The sequence below is a fragment of the Octopus bimaculoides genome, chromosome 7 (assembly GCF_001194135.2).
Source record: "Octopus bimaculoides isolate UCB-OBI-ISO-001 chromosome 7, ASM119413v2, whole genome shotgun sequence".
NCBI lineage: Eukaryota > Metazoa > Mollusca > Cephalopoda > Octopoda > Octopodidae > Octopus > Octopus bimaculoides.
Genome location: NC_068987.1, coordinates 56855321 through 56876299, shown reverse-complemented (window position 1 = coordinate 56876299; position 20979 = coordinate 56855321). Strand labels below are relative to the sequence as shown.

The window sequence follows — 20979 nt, the reverse complement described above, 5'->3', positions numbered from 1 at the left end:
CACTGTCTTTACCATTATATGGAAGTAAAGTCTTATTGCCATTTCTCTGGTCAATGACATAGATTAAAGATTTCCAATGCATTTGAAATTCAAGACTTCGGTTCCTAATCAGTCATTTTCATCATCACTTTGATTCTCTTTTACTCACTGACCACAACATAACTGTCAGGGATATTGTTGTTGGCACTCCGTCGCTTACGACGTCGAGAGTTCCAGTTGATCCAATCAACAGAACAGCTTGCTCGTGAAATTAACGTGCAAGTGGCTGAGCACTCCACAGACACGTGTACCATTTAACGTAGTTCTCGAGGATATTCAGCGTGAAGGTTTTAGTGAAATAAATTGACACTGGTATGAATCTTTTATGTTTGGTTCCACTTTTTGAAATTTAAAAAATTAAGTAGAAATTTTCAAATTTGGTGGTCAGGGCTTAATTCACTTTAAGAAAATCTTTTAAAGAGAGTTAGAGAGGTTTAAAGTTTGATAATTTTTATCCAGTCAAAAAACAGAATTTGGAAGCTGAACTTGAAACCAACTTTTTAACCATAGAACCATATCTGTACCTATACTCTTTACTCTCTTTTACCTTTTTTACATATTTCAGAAAAGAAAAAAAAAAACCCACTACTTATTGCTACATTAAAGTTAAAATTGCCAGACAGATGCTAGCATAAGGTGAAGATTTCAAACTCTGCAATAATCACTGTTGTGCCTCTAGTTCAAGTGTGTTCTTTACCATCTCATAAAATTTAGCTAAATATAGTACATAGTTAGCACTCAGTCAATAATTAAGTTGCAAGTTTAAGGAAAGACATAAGCTCTTTTAAGATGAAGTGTTAGACCAAGAGTTTTCCTTTTTTTTTTTTTCTTAAACAACACTTGTCTCAGCTTGTTCAACAACAAATCAAGTGGCAGCATAATTAATATCAGTCTTACTAGTTGACACATAAGCAAGTCAGGCCGACCTTGTTAGTGTTTACAGCTACAAGGGATCCGCTGTTAGTTTCACTGAGAAGCATTCAGTTATTCAATCAACTGAATGTCTGTTCAACTCTATAATCTATGCAACAGGCTACACACAGTTTCCAGGCTAAGGCAGGACTGTGTGGTTTAGAAGTTCACTTCAGAACACTACATGGTTACAGGTTTGGTTCCACCGTGTGCATGCTGTCAGCTGATGTTCTCTTTGACAGCCTAAGATTGATCGATACTTTCTAATGAAATTGGTAGATGGAAACTAAAGAAGCCTAGTGTGTGCGTGTGTATGCACATGAATAGAGATATAGTGCCACATAAAAAGCATCGGTGATAGTGCCACATAAAAAGCACCGGTTATGGTGCCACATAAAAAAACACCCAGTATACTCTGTAAAGAGGTTGGTGTTAGGAAGGGCTACCAACTGTAGAAACCAAGCCAAAACAGAGTATGGAACCTAGTGAGGTCCCTGGCATTGCCAACTCCTGTGAAGCTGTCCAACATATGCCAGTATGAAAAATGGATGTATGATGAGAATATGTATATAAATATATATATATATATATATATATATACACATATTTCGTTTTTGGATTTGGTTTGCAAGATTCTTTATGTGAGTTCGTGTGTTGAAGCATATTATGTTGTATCTGGGGAGAATCATTTTCTTTTTGTGCCTTATAATCTAACACACTCACAGGTAAAATTTCCACTTATTTCTTATTTTTATTTCCCTAAAATTTTCGTTGCGTCTTGCAACCTTTTCAATAGTCTTGACTATTGAAAAGGTTGCATGATGCAATGAAAATTTTAGGAAAATAAAAATAAGAAGTGGAAATTTTACCGGTGAGTGTGTCAGATTATAAGGCACAAAAAGAAAATCATTCTCCCCAGGCACAACAGCATATATACATATATATATCATCATCTTCGTTTAACGTCCGTTTTCCATGCTGGCATGGGTTGGATGGTTCGACTGGGGTCTGGAAAACCAGGAGGCTGCACCAGGCTCCAGTCTGATCTTGCAGTGTTTCTACAGCTGGATGCCCTTTCTAATGCCAACCACTCCGAGAGCGTAGTGGGTGCTTTTTTTACATGCCACCGGCATGGAAGCCAGTCAAGGTGACGCTGGCATTGGCCACGTTCAGATGATATGTTTTACATGCCACCAGCACGGGGATCACAATTACAATTTTCATTTGGTTTTGATGTACTTGACTCAATAGGTCTCCTCAAGCACGGCATGTCACCCTATGATCCAAGGTAATTTTGAGTGGGCTGATTATGCGACACTGGAATAGGTTACAGCTGTGACCTCATTTTATTTGCTGGGTCTTCTCAGTCACAGCATATCTCCAGAGGTCTCGGTCTTTCATCATTGCCTCTGTGAGGCTCAACATTCGAAGGTCATGCTTCACCACCTCATCTCATGTTTTCCTGAGTCTCCATCTACCCCGGATTCCTTCCACTGTTTGGGAGTGGCACTTCTTCACACAGCTCTCCTCATCCATCCATAGTACATGACCATACCAATGCAAACGTCTCTCTTGCACGCCACATCTGATGCTTCTTATGTCCAACATTTCTCTCAGGGCGCTTACACTCTGTCGTGTGCGCACACTGATATTATACATCCAGCGGATCATACTAGCTTCATTTCTTTCGAGCCTACGCATGTCTTCAGTAGTCATGGCCTGTGTTTCACTGCCGTGAAGCATAGCAGTTCGCACACATGCATCATACAATCTACCTTTCACTCTGAGGGGTAGAAGCTTTCTGAACTTTGCCCAGGCTATTCTTATTCTAGTGGTAACACTCTCTGAGCATCTACCCCTCACTACAGATTTGGTCACCTAGGTAGCAGAAGCTATCAGCTACTTCCAGTTTCTCCCCCTGGCATGTGATGGGATCTGTTTTCTGAGCATCTGTGGTGTTTATTGCCCCTGTGCATCTGCCACACACGAAAGCTATCTTCCAGGTTAATCTCCCTTTGATGTTGCTGCACCTCTTATGTGTCCATAGCTTACACAGGGTACATCTTATGGAGTTTCTATCTACACCTTTTCTACAGATCGAGCAGGGCCACCTACCTGAAGGGGTGTGTGATGTGTTTGCCTTCCTACTTACTAGAACTCTGGTCTTTGCAACATTGACTCTAAGGCCCTTCGATTCTAAACCTTGCTTCCACAACTGAAATTTCTTCTCTAGTTCTGGTAGTGATTCTGCTATGAGGGCCAGGCCATCAGCATAGAGGAGCTCCCAGAGGCAACCTGTCTTGAATTCCTCTGTTACTGCCTCGAGGACTATGATGAATAAGAGGGGGCTGAGGGCTAATCCTTGGTGGACCCCTACTTCAACCTGGAATTCTTCACTATACTCATTGCCAGTCCTAACCATACTAATGGCATCTCTGTATAGGGCCTGTACAACCCTTATTAAGCCCAGTTTCCACATTGCCCACCAGATAAGGGATTGGGGGACCCTGTCAAAGGCTTTCTCCAAGTCCACAAAAGCCAAGTATAGGGGTTTATCTTTGGCTAGGTATTTCTCCTGCAGTTGCCGTACCAGGAATATAGCATCAGTGGTGCTTCTACCTGGCACAAAACTGAACTGCATCTCATATAAGCAGACTCTCTCCCTAATTAGTTGGGCTATAACCCTCTCCGTAACCTTCATCACCTGATCTAGCAGTTTGATACCCCTGTAATTATTTCTATCTAAAGCATCGCCTTTACTTTTGTAGCAGTTGACTATGGTGCTGCTATGCCAGTCATTGGTATGACTCCATCATGAACTACCTGGTTGACAATATGGGTGACTAGGCCATAGCCCACACTTCCAGATGTTTTTAACATCTCTGCAGTGATTCCTGATGGGCCTGGGGCTTTTCCTGGCTTCATACCCTTAATTGCATTATCTACCAGGGAGCTGTCTATTCGGATAGCTGGTCCCTCTACTGGTTCAACATTTGGCAGGTTCTTCTCCTCCCATTCATTCTCCACGTTCAGAAGTCTTTCATAATGGCTTCTCCAAGCCTCTTTCTTTCCCAAATCATTAAAAGCAAGTGCACCATCATCCATGCGGACACATTTCTCCCCTGTGACATCACAATTTTCTCTCACACACTATCTTGCAATCTGAAATACTTCAGTTCTTTGGTTCTCACGTCGATGGACATTGGCAAACTTCTTCTTTCCTGCTTCGCCCTTTGCTATGTATACCCATCTCTCAGCCTCCCTTCTGGCAATCTGGTACAGTTCCCTGCTACCACCACTCTTCCAGGCTTTCCAGGCCTGTTTCTTTGCTCTAATGGCTATGTCTACCTTATTATTCCACCACCACGTTACTCTAAGTCTGGAAGGGACTTTGCACCATCCGCAGACATGGTCTGTGGCACTCAGTAAGCTGTCCTGTAGGAATTTCCAGCTACCTTCTATGTCCGAGGTCTGTAGCTTCTCCTCCCTCTCATCAAATTTCTTGATGAAGATGTCCCTAAATCTCTGACCATGTGAAGGGTTCTTTAGCTTCCAAATCATTCTTTCCTGGATTGGTTGCTTCTTGGCATCCTTCTGGCTTCGAGTCTAAAGTCACTAATGACTAGTCTAAGCTGGAAGGTACATTCTTCACCCGGGAGGGTCTTTGTATTTAAGAGCAACCCAGCGTCCCGCTATCTGGTGAGGATGAAATCAATCTGACTAGCAGAGTCACCTGATTGATAGGTTATCAGGTGGCTGTTTGGCTTCCAGAAGTTAGTGTTGCAGATTAAAAGGTTACATGCATCAAAGAACTCCAGTAGCCTAGTTCCCTCATCGTTTCGGGAACCAATACTATGGCCTCCGTGTATACCAGTGAAGATACTGGATTGCCGCCCAACATGCCCATTAAAATCCCCAGCTGCAGAGATGAGGTCATTGCCATACGTCTTTGAGGTAGCCTGTAGAAGGGTATCATAAAAAAATGGTCCTTCTGATCGTTTGGTAGGCTCACTTGTGGGGCATAGGCAGAGATAATTGTAGCTGTGCTGTTCTGCAGGACTAGCCTGAGTTTAAGCACTCTATTGCATACCCTGACAACCTCTACGATCTTATCCACCCATTCTCCGCAAGGAGTATGCCTACGCCCCCTACTCCATCCATGTTACCTTGCCAAAAGATTTTATACCTATGTGCCTTGCCTCTGAGGACCCTAGCTGAAGCTCCTCTCCATCTAACCTCTTGTATGCAACATACGTCGACATGCCTCCTTTCAAGTATCTCTACAATCTCACTAGACCTATCTTTCAGTGTGCCTACACTGACAGTGCCAACTCTGAAAACTGGGAAAGGAATGTGGGGTGAGGCTTGAGGAGGAGAGATGTTATTCAACACCTGAAAAGAAGAGGAAAGTTGTCGTATTCATTTTTCAGGCATGCTTCACCTGTTCTCACTTCCGACCTGACATCATTCAAACATTCAAGCGTGTTAAGATTGTTGTCCCTACTGGAGGTAGGAGTAGGTGTTAGCGGCGTTGTAATAATAAAAAAAAACAACCTAAATTTAAGTGGTGTTGCAAGTATGGATATTCCAGTGTTAGATTAAATAGGGAGTCAGCTAAACTGGTTGCGTTTGTCTAGGGAGAGGGGATTGCAGGTATGATGGAGGGTTCCACCAGTGAGTGGGGTGTTTCAGATAGAGAAAGAAAGTACATATATATATATATATAAATTCTGTATGTCTCTCACTCTTTCCTTTAGCACCTTTCATACTTTCTTTGTTCCTTCTACTTTTCTCTTTCTCGCTCTCACCCCCTCTCACATTTCTTGGCACTGCCTTCATTCTCGCACAAATTGACTCCAGGACTTATTTGTTGTAAGCCTAGTACTTATTCTATCAGTCTCTTTTGCTGAACTAAGTTATGGGGACACAAACACACACACACACACATATATATATATATATATATATATATATACAAAATGGGTGTCTTTCAGTTTCCATCTACCAAGTTCCCTCACAAGACTTTGGTCGGCCCAAGGCTATAGTAGAAGACACTTGTGCAAGATCCCACGCAGTGGGACTGAACTCAGAACCATGTAGTTAGGAAGCTTCTTACCACACAGCCACACCTGTGCCGACAGAATTACAGAATCTTTATACATGATCAAAATTTTGACAAATCTTTTGACATCTGACTACCCCATAGCAATAGAAAACAAGACTCTAATTGAAAATATCTTTTGTTCAAAAACAAAAAAATTTAGATAAATAAATAAATAAATAACAGTAAAACCAAAATAAAGTTTTTGTTCTTGAATAAATTCTGCTCTTCTTTGTTGTCTCACTAGAGAAATATAGTTCCATGTTATCATACAAACCAAAACTGCATCTTACCCAAAATTCTTCTGTTCTGCATTAACTTTGCTTTAAAGCCTCGAACCATTAGCATTATTTAATTCCCTAATTCTCATCAGCCTTTCTATTACAGCAAATGTTGCTACTGCTGCTGGTGTGCTAGTTGTTAGAGATAAAACCTTACTATGCTACATGATTAGATAAATGACTGAGAGATATAATATCAACAAACCATGATGCTTTCTGCATTTTACCAATTAATCCCTATGAGACCTGAGAATTCCCTCCACTCCTTTTATCACTGAATTCTTGAATATATATCCTATGTTCGTTATATTAGAGATAGGGTTTCTGTTATTCCAGTTAGCATTTTTTATTATCCTGACATTTCCATACTTCTTTCTTTTCACACTGATTGATGGTATGTGCCCCCAGGATATTTTAGACAAGCTTTTGCTCCAGAGTTACATGAGAATATAATCTTACAACTTTAAACATTCCATGCTTCTCAATTACTTGGCAAAGGAGAAAAAAAAAAGTATATCTCCAGCTCTCTGTTTTTCTATTTTCATACATCTAAATTCTAGTTTCCCACAAATCATAGTATCAGTTTTTGGATTTAATGACAGTCAAGAAATGGAAACCTTTGGCATTTATGTCTTTCCCAAAGTATTAACATAGCAAGGTCATTTTAAGCAGGAATCAAAACTGGCTGCAGAAACCCAGAAACAAAATACTGTCATAAATTAACAACGGATCATGTACTCGTCTACACTCAGTTCAATTGTTTAGCTATGTTTTTAGTAGATATTCGACCAAAGTTATTACAACTTTCCTCATTCTGCCTTTCTGTATATCTAGGATGACACTGTCCTTTCTGTTTTAAAATGTTAGCATGTGTGCTAATCAAACAACTGTTTAGACGGTTTTCATTTATTCCAGACGTCTTCTACTGTATCATCATTGAAGAAGCAGGAAATACAAGTAGATAGAATAGGAAATAGTTAGAGTACTAAATGAAATGAGAGACATATAAAACCACCAATAGCAATGCAAGTGTGCCATCTTCAACCATTGATGAATTCATTAAACAATTATCTAAAATGTACTCCAAATCAGCATAAGTTTATGTAACTTTATTTCCCATTCCAGGTGAATTCACTTGAATTTCAGGAGTTAAGTATGCTTATACTGACCTTTCATGGCCATCAGAAATTTCTTTGTCATTAATGGGGCGACAGCGCACAACAACCTTCACAGACTCCGCAGATTTGGACTGAAAGTAAACAAATTTTAAACTGACAAATGAACCAGTTCCCATTATATATAGTTTAATTAGAAAATACATTTATAATGACCTGCAGAAAAGCAGTTCAGCTGAAAATATCAAATATATATCAACAGAACAAAACTTCTTGAAAATACCAGACTTTAAAACTCATATATTACCAGCCTCTTGCTTTTACATTATAAGTGGGGTACTTATAAATGTAAAAGACATCAGGTGCGGGGAATCATAACTATCATAACCATGGTTCTAAAACAGATTTTTAGCCAAGTAAGTACGATTTTTCAGCACTTTATTTTTTTCATTGAAGATATAGATGTCATTACAAAAAAGATAAAATATGATCTTTATCTAATTAAAACACACACACACACAAAGAGAGAACTCTATATAGTATAGTCAAGTACTATCAAATTCCAGTTAGGTCTTAATTTACACAAATGACATTTATTCCATGCTCTTATAACATTAAAAGTGGTAAGTAAATCTTCCTTTCACATGGTAGATGGAACTATCATCAGACGAAGTATTACTGTGATGGAAATATTTAAGCTGTCATGCATGAATGCTATTGATGACTAAGGAATATTAGAAGGACGTTTCACATCAAACCAACAACACTTCTATAAAATGCAGTAATAATAGGCTATATATTGATCCTTATGGCTCACCCCTTGACACATTGTAACCACCATCTTTATCTCTGTCTAGCTCCACCCCGGTTACTCCCACCCACTCTTGTATAATGTAAGTAGCCATGCATCCCCTCTACAGTAAGAAATCTGTTCCTGTTTCATTTTGCGTACTTTAACCTCTCCATTATCTAACATAAAACTGCCACCCTCTCTACTGTTGTCCCACTTGGATAAAGGAGATCCAAAATCATGTAAAGTTACAAGGCAACCTCACTGGTGCTGGTGCCATGGAAAAAAAGGTCCCAGTACACTCTTTTAAGTGGTAGGCATTAGAAAGTGCATCTAGTTGTAGACACAACAGGAGCATGATGAAGTCCTCTGGCCTGTTGGATCCTATAAAACTGTCTAACTCATGTCAGCATGGATGTTAGAAGATGATGATAATGGCAATATTAACTCTCAGCAGTACACCTAGTTGGAGGTTTAGATTCTTTGTTTTATCATCAAATGCTTAAAGTTGTTATTGATGTCATGATAACTAACTAAAACGACCTCAGTGTATAGTGATTTGCATTTTAGCAATTCAAAGGAATAGTAAAAACTGATACCAATAAGATCTGATCTCTGTTGTTGTTTCTGATTTAGGCACAGGGCCAGCAAATTTTGAGTAGACAATGTCAGTTGATATCACTGCTCCTAATACTTGATTTGTAAGTTATTTTATATTGACCCAGGATGGATGGAAGGCAAAATTGGACATTAGCAGGATTTGTGCTCAGATCATCAAGTGCTATAATGATCCAGCTAATTTAGCACCCTAATGTTCTAATGATTTTGCCAATTTAGTGTCCTATATTGGCACTGTTGGCGCTCCGTCGCTCACGACGTCGAGGGTTCCAGTTGATCCGATCAACTGAACAGCCTGCTCGTGAAATTAACGTGCAAGTGGCTGAGCACTCCACAGACACGTGTACCCTTCACGTAGTTCTCGGGGATATTCAGCGTGACACAATGTGACAAGCTGACCCTTTGAATTACAGGCACAACAGAAACAGGAAGTAAGAGTGAGAGAAAGTTGTGGTGAAAGAGCACAGCAGGGTTTGCCACCATCCCCTGCCGGAGCCTCGTGGAGCTTTAGGTGTTTTCGCTCAATAAACACTCACAACGCCCGGTCTGGGAATCGAAACCGCGATCCTATGACCGCGAGTCCGCTGCCCTAATCACTGGGCCATTGCGCCTCCACCTAGTGTCCTATAAACCTGTAATTAATAACAATAATAATTATTTTACCGTGTTCTTTTTAATGTATTCTACATCAGCAAAAACAACACATACTTTCATATTACAATATGTTTTCTTCTATTTCTAAATTGCAGATGTTTTTGTTATTTTCTTTTTTAGGAAATAATTCAAAAAGTATATATATTGTTGTGGAGATCAATAAGATAGCTAAAGCTTATGCTCAAATCAAAAGCTATTGAGAAGGAATGGCTATCAGATACAATATTTGTAATCATTATGTAATGGTTTTAGGCTTGAGCTCACAGAGATAACAAAAGCTTTTTTTTATTGGTTTTGTGTGGAAGAATGGGTTGTTGTTCATTGACTTTGCAGCCCTACCTCATTAAGATTAATGAGACCATCCTCCTCCTCCTGTAACATATGTTTTCCATGATGGCAAGCAGGAGAGCCATAGAAAGTGGGCGGGTGGGCGTCCATATATATATATATATTTCTATATATATATATATATATATAATTATGGTACTTTTAAAGATTTAAATGCAAACATCTTCAAGTTCTAGGTAAATTTTATCATGAGCTTCTTTCAGTTTCCATCTACCAAATCCACTCACAAGGCTTTGGTTGGCCCAGGTCTATAGTAGAAGACTCTTATATGAAGTGCTGTGCAGCGGAACTGAACCTAAGGCCATATTGTTGGGAAACAACCTTTCTAACCACACAGCCGCCAGAAGACAAAATAGACAGCTGGTTGAAAAGTGCGAAGTCCTTTCCAGGTGAAGAATGTGCAACCCAACATAGGTTAATGGTTAGGCATCAGACTTTGAGTTAGAAGGACTCAGAGACACAAAGAAATTTGGAAAAAGAAAATATGGAACCTTAAAGATCCATCAAATAGTTAGAAATTTAAAGAAGTTGAAGTTGAAGTATTTAATGTAAAGGAGGAGGAGGAGTTAGAGATGTAGAGCATAGAGGTCAACTGGAAGTTCCTATGAGACAGCCTATTGAATGTGTCATGATGGTGGAACAGTGAGGTAGACAGAACCATAAAAGTAAAAAGGTAGGTTTGGAAAAGATTGTAAGAATGGGGAAAACAGAGAATTATACCAGGTAGCTAGAAGAGAAGCTAGACCACAAATTTATTTAGCAAGAGGAGAAAGAGGAAGTCAGAAGTTTGTCACTGTTCTACAATGTGGGAACCAGAGGTATGAGGTGTCTTGGATTGCAAGGCAAGAGAAAAATCAAGATGTTGTGGGAGAGAATTGTATATGGATAGAAAATGGAGTGAAGTTGTGCAAGAAGGAAACCCAGGAAGACACTGGATGAAGTATTGAAGGCTGGTCTCAAAACGCTGAGCCTTATGAAAGAGATGACAAGGGACTGAGATATGTGGTGCATTGCTGTACTCCAGAAGACCTGCCCACCGCAACAGAGTTGAGATCCTAAAACCAAGGTGCTACATAAAAGCCTGTAAAATGTCATGGTGAAGGTGTATTCAGTACACTCTGTAAATTGGTTGGAGTTAGGAAGAGCATCCAGCTGTAGAAACCAAGCCAAAACAGATTATGGAATCTGGTATGGTCTTTGGCCTTGCCAGTTCCTACCAAGCCATCCAACTCATGTCAACATGGGAAACAAATATTAAATGTTGGTGATGGTTATGAATGGTATACTTAGCATTTAGTGATTTTGAAAAGAAAGAGGCATGGAAGTGCTATTACAAAAAGCTGCCTAACATTGGGACCAGTCATTCTAGTTGACAACAGCATGATAGAGATAAAGAAATTAAGGATACAAAGGCAGAGAGAGTCATTGGACCATGAAGAATTAATGCCAAGATCCTTAAAATATTTGGTGACATATCATGCAGCCTAGTAACCAACATAGTTTATCAGGTTGTACAGGAAGACACCGTACTCAATGACTGGCACAGTAGCACTATAGACAATTTTTGCAAAGATAAAGGTGATAATTTGAAAGAGAAAAATTACAAAGGTATCATATTGCTGGATCAAGCTGAGAAAAGTTATAGTAAAATTAGAGAGAGAGATGTGGTGTGTCACTAAGAAGTTAGCTTCTCAACCACATTGTTTTGGGTTCAGTCCCAGTGCATGGCACCTTAGGTAGATATCTTCTACTACTGTATCCACAAGCCAACCAAAGCTTTGTGATTGGATTTGGTAAACAGAAACTGCAAGAAGTCCGATTTGTGTGTGTGTGTGTGTGTATGTGTATATATATCATCATCGTTTAACGTCTGTCTTCCATGCATGCATGCATAGGTAGGATGGCTGACTGGAGCCGGCCAGGTAGAAGACTACTCTAGGTTACTGTGTCTGTTTTGGCAAGGTTTTTACAGCTGGATGCCCTTCCTAACACAAACCACTCTGCAGAGTGGACTCAGTGCTTTTTACATGGTACTAGCAGAGGCGATGTTAGTTTTGGCATGATTTTTACAGTTGGATGCCCTTCCAAATGCTAACCACTTTGAGTGTGAATTTGTTCAATTTCCGGATGAACTTATGGCTAAATTGTTTCAAATTTTGGCACAATGCCAGCAATTTTAGTAGGAGGTGGGACAAGTCAATTACATAATTCCCAGTACTTGACTGGTACTTTATTGCATCAATCAGGAGAAAATGAAAAGCAAAGTTAATTATAGCAGTGTTGAACTCAGAATGCAAAGAGCCACTGATTCTGCCAGCTCACTGCCTTCTTGTGGTTAAATAATAAGATTTAGCTCATCAGAGATTTTTGTTAAAAATACTACTGGCACTGAAAATATCACTGCCACCAATTAGTTCTGTAGATGATGGCACAAAAAAATCTTTAAAATGCCATAATTTGACATACTTTTCCCAGTTAGGTCTCTGAACCATAGATAGTATTTACATCAGAATTATGATATATTTTAGGTCAGTGGTTTCAAAGTAACGAAGTCGTTAAGTGCAGTACATTGCATCTGTCCATCTCATTGAAAAGACTTACAGAAATAGTGAATCATCTTCCTCATCAACACTAAATACCATCATTGAATGTTCTGGAGAGGTGATATAATTTTGCAAAATTAATTAAAATAAACAGTCAAATTAACCCTTTTGATACCAACCCACTTGAGACTATCCCTAGTTCTACGATACAAACTTCCTGTTTTGAAGTGATCTAAATTAGAACCTCCAATCAAAATTTCATGATAACTTATGTTTCAAACTCCAGCTTCATAGTGACAAAGTTATTCTACTAAATTCTTCAGTATTTTCAAAATTAACTGAAACAAAATCAGCATATTTTAACAGAAATATGGTAACAAAAAAGGTTAAATATAACAGCTTAATTTTAATTAGTGTAACAAAATTCAAAACATTTTTGATAAATTAATGATGAAATTAATGTTAGTGTTTTGAATTTAAATTGTGTTGTTATTTTCATAGAGATCTGTAATCCACTAATGTGAATAACATTTCCAAAATATAACTAGGGATGAATCTATGGAGCCATGGTGGACAATAGTCTGATAAAGTTTCTGCATTTAGATACTCTCTGACATCGCCGTCGTTTAACGTCTGCTTTCCATGCTAGCATGGGTTGGACGATTTGACTGAGGACTGGTGAAACCAGATGGCTACACCAGGCTCCAATCTGATTTGGCAGAGTTTCTACAGCTGGATGCCCTTCCTAACGCCAACCACTCAGAGAGTGTAGTGGGTGCTTTTACATGTCACCCGCACGAAGGCCAGTCAGGCGGTACTGGCAACGGCCATGCTCATCTCGCTCGAAAAACCTCATGTGTCACCCGCACAAGAGCCAGTCCAGGGGCACCGGCAACGATCTCGGCATGGCTATTGAAATTCTGTTACAAGGTTATTATCCTTTCTAATACTCTACAAGTTTGTCATACACGTTCCATTTCCTATTCTTACTCTTCTTCTGTTCTTGACTGCCTGATTTGCTGTTTGGCCTTACCAGTTAAACAGATCTTTCACAGGGGTACCAAGTCTTAGGACTGTAAGGTCTGTTCTTGATAAAGTTTGCTGTAATGATTTGCTAGGAAAATCATCATAGCAGGTAAGAATTATAATTGCTTTATGCAAAGTATTCAATAAAACAGATATGGCTTAGCTGATTACCAATAGTTCAATTAATAATTTTTCCTAACACATCTGGTTTTTGGTCACAGCATTACTACTATTTTATCTCTTTCCAACTCCACCCTGTCACTTTCACCCTTTCTTCTAAATGTGAGATGTCATGTTGCTCCTCTATAGCAAGAAACCTGCTCTGCCACCTTACACCATACTTTAGCCCCACTCCAGTTGGGGTTCATAGCTGCTTGACAATCTCACTAGTGTTGGTGACACAAAAATGCATCCAGTACATGCTGAAAAGTGGACAGTGTAAGGAAGAGTATCAGGGTATAGAGGTCAAGCCAAAGCAGACACTGGAGTACCACGCAGTCCACTGACCCACTGGATCCTGTCAAACCGTCCAACCCATGCCACCATGGGATGTGGATGTTAAATGATGATGATGAAAAGTGGACATCAGAACAATTTTAAATTTTAATGTGAAGCCATCAAATACTCCTTAATTATTCTGCTAAATCTAGCATGCAAGGAACTACTAAATGCCCCTTAATTATTCTACTAAATTTATCATGTTTCACCAAACCCCAATCTTCTTTATGAAGACGGCTGTATCTGCCCTTTCCAAAACAACTGTAAAAGATGGATAACTGAGAATGAAGGATAAATATTTACCATTTTGTTGGATGGAGTCTTTCAATTAGAATGTTATCGCAGTATAGAATCACAGTTGCAATACATAATCCTGCAATAGAAAATAGACAAAAAAGAAAAATTACAGGTTAGAAAATATATCTTCATACATCATTATAAGGAAACGTATAGATAAAATATTTTCAACCACAGATCAGATTAGATTCCCCTTATGCTGCAATGCAAGCAGTGCACCAGCATGGTTGTAACTGTGATGCTTATGCAAACTAAATAGCTAAGAAGATGCTCGAACTATTAAAATGCTATGTCCACAGAAGGAAAGAATGTGACTCAATGCTGATCACATATCAATGATAAATGTTAGACATTCTGGAATATCTAATTGGAAACCATTGCCACATTGGTCTGTTTAAGCAGAGCAAACCAGGGTCACACTATAACAAATGACTACCTAGGACAGTGGTTCTCAATTGTTTTTTGCCTATGAACTACTTTGATTCCTATTTTATACAAGAAAGTAGAGGTCTCAGTCATTTGATGTCTAGAAACTTCTATTATATTTTTATGATTAAATATTATTAGGAATTGTATAAAAGAAATTCAAAATATTTTGTGTTGTAGAAATATAACCAACTTGTTGCACATAAAAAAGGAAAAAAAACAAGCACCCAGTACAGCCAGTAAAGTAGTCAGGATTAGGAAGAACCTTCAGTATTATAATCTAAGCCAAAAACGAAACATACAAGTAAGATGCAGCTCTCCAATCTGTCATTGGTTAGACAGTACAACATGTACTGTCCAACCAATGCCAACATAGAAGGTAGATTTTGAAAGAGGATGATGATGGTTTGTCAATTTACAATTTTCCTATTAATCTAACAATGAACCATGCATGAGTGTACAGTAGTTGTAGTTGAAATGATATTGTATCATTGTCACTTGATGAAGATGAAAATAAGAAAGAATTAAAACGATATAGTGGTAGAGTGTCAGGTCACTTGTGAGATCTCTCATGAGTGCTACTGGTAACACGGAATCCAGCACAACCAGTTGCATGGTCGGGTCATCCATTACTAAACTGGCATCCCTACTAGACTTGCTTAGCTATGTCCACATGCTAAACTTCAATCCATAAAATAACTGGACAAAAGAAGATAAAATACAAACATAGCATTTAACATGTTTCACCAGTGTATTCTGTTTGTGGAAAAGAGCTAAATCAATCTAGGATTGATGAGCTACTTAATTTTGTAATTTTTTTCATATTAGTCTACAGAAGAAGCACTGTCTTCTTAAATGAATCGACTGTCTTGGTTCTACAGGAGATGAGGTGTGAATAGTGTTTACTTAAATATTTCATTTGATGCATTATAAGAAGCTGGTAATAAGTTGTACTATTATGCTAATCACTAAACTAATGCTTTCTTTGCCTGCAAGAGAGGGGAAGACACTAACTTATAAAAGTGTCCCATATTTCATTTAGTGGAAATTAGTGAATTCAATTGAATTTGCTTGGTCTATCAAGCAAAATTTTAAAGAATCTGAGATATTTTCTTTTCCGAAGTTTTCCCAGTCTTTGGAGAACAGAGTATGTCTATAACTGTTCAAGTTTATCAAAATAGAAATTTGGCAAATTGTGTTTTTTTAACAGTTTATTCTGGAGAAAAGGGGTGAATATATGGCCTTTGGAAATGATATGGTCCAGCTGTAGAGCACATTGTTTGAAGGCAACGGGGAAAACACTGTTACAGCTGAGGGCATTGTTGATATGAAGTTTCTAAAGATTTGTTAGTGCTAGGTGGGTATGTGAACATGTTGGGGAGCCAGGTGGAATGAAGACAGACAGTTTTGTAGGAAATTTACTTAGAGTGTGCTGTGTAGAAATGGATATAAAGCAAACAGCAAGTGTATAGGATTTTTCTATGGAATGGTGCCTACAGAATATGGTTGAGAAATGGAATAAAGGAGAATTCCCAAAATGTTAGGAGAAATCCTTTTGACAGGTGATCAAAAGAATCAAGTGCAGTTTGAGAAGCATAAGAGCTTGCAAGATATGATATCAAGGACAAATACATTATCTGCAGTAGAAGATTAAAGCTATCCACTCCAAGTGTTGTAGGTCATGTTTTTCATCTAAAATGCCACAGCACATGTATGTGTGAATCAGTTTTATTTTGGAATGTGTGGGATGTGGAGAAATATGACTGATGGTTTCAGTCAACTACTTAGTTGTCTCTGATGTCAGAGATAGTTTATCATAGAATTGGTGGAGATCTGAACAGTTAGTGGAGTACCATGAGATCAGGGAAGGATGGGTAGTCATAGTGTCATAGTGTAGTATTTGTGTAGTGTGTAAATGAGATGGACAATGGTCACACTAAATGGCAGATGCAAAGATGGTAACAGTTTCATTGAAGCTATGAATGGAGATGAGAAAGGGATCAAGGCTAATTGGAATATCTATGTGTCAGTCAGGGGTGTGTGAAGAGAGGATGAAATCAAAATGATGTAAAAAATTAAGAATTGTGGAAGACCCCGTTTTTGCACCAGCAGCATGTGTGGGATGAAATAAATGAGTGATGAAGAGCTGTACCTATTGACATCACTGAGGTTGATGACTTCAGTGAAGTGTGATATGACAACATAAAGTCAAAATAATCGATGATCAAGTATAGTAAGCAAATCAAAATGAACACAAAGCAATCAATATCTAGGATAACGAATAACAGTTGCATCATTGAAAACATACATATAGATCCTATGTCTAATATAATAATAGAATAAGTGAGAAAGTCAGGAGCTTTTTTTTTTTTTTCAAAAGGAATTCTATAGAAAAACATTTTGGTGTAGATTACTGAAGTAAAAAAAAAAATAGAAAATGAAGTGCATGATTTGAGAGGATTTGGAATAAAGTTGTTGAGAATGTTGGTATAATTTTCTTACATCTACTTTTCCTTGCTGGCACCAGTCTTAGTGTCCTGCTACTTATCACAGTCCTTTCTTATCTAGGACACACACCAACAGTGGAAACTAGACATCCTTGTTGTAGTCAAGAGGTCATCACCACCAAGACAAGATTAAAGCATCCCTCTTCTGCTTTATGTCAGCTGTGCTCCTGCTATTTTTTTTCTTGGTATGATTTTTATTAAATAGCTGGATGCCCTAGCCTATCAAAGGGAAACAAACTGCTTTAGAATATCGTGGATTGGGTGCATTTCATCTAGCATCAGCACAAGAGAAGTTGTCTGACAAGACTGAAGCGCACCCTCTGTCTTATGTCACCTCTATTTGTTCCTTCTCTGGCTGTAGTGATAACAGCCAAAAATGACAAGCCAAAGAGGAGCCTCTATATGGTTGTTTGACTAACAACAAATAAAGCCCAAATCTCTTGCAAGTCACACCTTATTGTTTTATAAAGGAGACGTTAGCTACATCATCATTGTTTTAATACTCATTTTGTATGCTTGCATGGATCAGATAGAACTGGGTAAGGCAGATTTTCTATAGCTGGACGCTCTTCCTATCACCAAACTTCACCTGTTTCCAAGCAATGCAATACTTCTCCTTGGTTGGACATGATTTTACAGAAGACCAGAAATTAAGATCACCACTTGTACGACAGTGATACACATACTTTACAACTATCATATGATAGCAAAGGGATACAAACATGCACACTCACCCATGCAGATACAAGCACCCCACCCCATGTATACACACACAATGGTTTTTCTTTTTTTCCCCCAGTTTCCAGCAACTAAATCCACCAACATGGCTTTGGCTGCCCAAGTTGCCATAGTGGAACTGAACCAAAAGAACCATACAGTTGGGAAGTGAACTTTTTAACCAGACAGCCTTGCCTATGTCTGGAAAATATAAAAAGTGTATGGTAGAAGGAGTCATTGATTATGGATTCGGTCTGACTTATGAACTAATCCTAAGCAATTCAAGGGACAGAAAAAAAGCTGCAGTTCAATGGTACTACAAAATTGAGAATATATATTTTTTGTTCATTTCCATCAAGATATAAGGCTTAGGAAGGAACTGACTGCAGGCAACATTTTAAAAAATAACCAATATTCCACAATAGTTTCTGTTTCGTATGTGGAGATCAACAGATTACAGCTAGAGTATATGGCAGTTTTGTAAAATAACAAAAAAACCTCTGATAAGAATATGGTTTCAAAGAAAGATCACTGGAATGTATTACAAAAAATTGAGCAAATAAGATTGCTTTTGTGCTTTGTAAAGTGAAGAATTGTCCTTATTATTAGTCAACATGCAACATTTTAAAATTTGGTTGACCAGTTTTGAATTTGCATCTGTCTCTTTCCTGAACAGTTGATTTAATCAACTGGTAGATGTGGATGATAATGTTTACTAGTCATATTTTCCACAAACTGTGGGAAGCCAAAGGGGAGACTTATAAATAATTTACACTATTGACAGGGATTTTAAACGAGAAAATTCAAAAATGCAATGCTTTGGTAACATCTTAAAATGTTAGTAGGGATTTCTAAAATTGACATATGATCACAAACTATGGTGACAGTATAATTTATACTAATGTTATGGACCCAAGAAGGATGAAAAGGTAACGTAGGCTTGGATTTGAACTTAGAACATAAAATAAGGCACTAAATACCAGAGGGTATTCTGTCCACCGTTTTACCAGTTCGGAAAATCAACTACTTTATAGTAATAATAAATTTAGTTAGCTAATCGTACTACAAGTTTCGATTTTCAGTAATTCCTTATATCTCACAGAACACACAAGACAATTTTTATTCTTTGATGAAAAAGTGGCACAAATCTTTTAACCTGAATTTTTAAAAAAATCCATTCAAAATGAATTATTTTGCCGTAATAAAAATACAAAAAACCCTTCATAATAACAAACAAAAGGTTTGGTAAAAATGTAAAGAAATATTTAAGAATATTCTCGTACATTTAAAAATCTATATACAAAAATATATCGCGAAATATTGTTTTTCTTTACTAATAAGATATTATTATCAGAAAATTTTTCAAGTAAGCAATAAATGTTATACATTTGAAGACAGCTAAAACATAAATATTAATTACCGTCCGTTATTAATAAGCTTATCTTCTAGAATGATTAAATACATCATCTGAATCAAAACAGTTGGGTCAGAAATATCATCAGAGATTATCAACACAGATGCAAACTTCGACGTTCTCGTTTTACAATGATCTTTTAAATGAATTTAAACTGGATTATAAATTCCTGAAGTCGAATAAACGATAGACTCCCGATAAACAGTTCGCAACCCAGTTTCAATTCTCATTTTACTTTAAATACATTAGAAATATCTCTAAAAAGGATCGAACATCAAAACATTGCAATTTATATTCTCCTTCTATAAAGGCGAGGCCTTGTGCCTTTGCAAGAAATCAATATTCTGACCCAACAGGTCATCTTACCTTTACATCTACGAGAGAATCGGGAGTGTCATTTTTTTTCTTGCAATTCAACAAATATTTTACCGTTTTCAAAAACAATTAAAAAAATTATATATTAAATATAATGTACTGAAGATGGTCAGATATAATTGGCTGTTTTAATACCCATGATAAAATGGTAAGACATCAGAACGACACTAAATTGATGCATTCGTAAGTAGTGTTTTAATGTGCTAAGCATGAGTAAGCATAACAACTGAGCTTAATAATAGTTATCTACATGATTAATCATCGAAAGTATAGCTAGAAATGTTAGCTTTAATAACAAATGAAAGAAATTTGGCTGATTAGAAAATATATACCTATATATTTTCATAAGATCATAATCATATGCTTAAAACAGAATGCGAACATAGGAAAAAAAAAAAAAAAAAAAAAAAAAGAGTGCGAACTTTTTTTCCCTAATTTCGCTGTATCTTATTTTTCAAAGTCAATACTTAGTTTAAATATACATATATCATTTTTCAACAGCTCTGAATTAATCATTAATCAATAAATTATTTAACCATATAAATTACATCAACAAAAGGAAAGATACGTTGTGAATTCTATAATTTTAACCAAGAAATTAAACAGGCTAGAATCTTTCTCGTTTAAATTGTTCACTGATATCTTAACCAACAATATTTCTTCACCCACTTCTGTTATGAATGTAATGTAGCTCTAATGTAATGTACATTTTAAAAATAGAAGTTAAAAGGAAGACGAATTAGTAAGCCATTATGATGTTTGTGTATGTAGCTGAATGCGGTCACCATGCCAATCGCTGGTGGACACCTCTATAATACTTATACAGCAAGAATTGTAACACAATATTAACCAGCTTCAAGCAGCGTTATTTTAAGAGTAAAAAAAGGCTATAGCAAAGCAAAATAATCATCTTACCTAGGATGAAAATATTAAAGGCTTGGAAACTAAAGAAGTCGGTCTTGGTCAAAATAATATTCGACCGACCTTTCTATCTTTATAGACAAAAATACCAGTGGATCGCCACAACATTAGCTGATAACAGCCACCTAGGTTGTGTGGAAATAGAGGAAGCATTGAGAGTTAACTCCCTTGGTTAACTGAACACCCTTCGTCTATCATCCTACCTCACCCCGTCTCCGCCCTTCTCTCAATAAAACTCTCTATTCTTGACAGTTGTGAGCCAGTCTTGAGGAAGAAATTTGATACGATATATTTTGAACATCAGTTTTATTATGCTTCGTTTTACCTCATCACTAGCGTTCTATATTTCTTTTATTCTTTTATACAAATTATAAAGTTTAAATCTAATTATATATAT

The 20979-nt window shown here is 37.4% G+C and overlaps 1 protein-coding gene across 3 annotated transcripts in view; it reads right to left on the bottom strand.

Annotated features, from left to right (window-relative positions):
- LOC106873895 (kinesin-II 95 kDa subunit) overlaps positions 1 to 20831 on the bottom strand; it is an 82359-nt gene extending 61528 nt beyond the window's left edge. Inside the window, exons 1-3 of one of the 3 annotated variants that reach the window (XM_052969706.1) lie at positions 20577 to 20831; positions 14229 to 14298; positions 7503 to 7582 (exon numbers count right to left, since the gene is read on the bottom strand). In XM_052969706.1, coding sequence (XP_052825666.1) covers positions 7503 to 7582; positions 14229 to 14231 — 83 coding nt within the window. In that variant the 5' untranslated portion in view covers positions 14232 to 14298; positions 20577 to 20831. Of the gene's footprint in view, positions 1 to 7502; positions 7583 to 14228; positions 14299 to 19292; positions 19570 to 20576 lie in introns of those variants that run through there. The other 2 variants (XM_014921421.2, XM_014921422.2) reach the window with 2 other exon arrangements.
- Between the last annotated feature and the right edge of the window lie 148 nt (positions 20832 to 20979).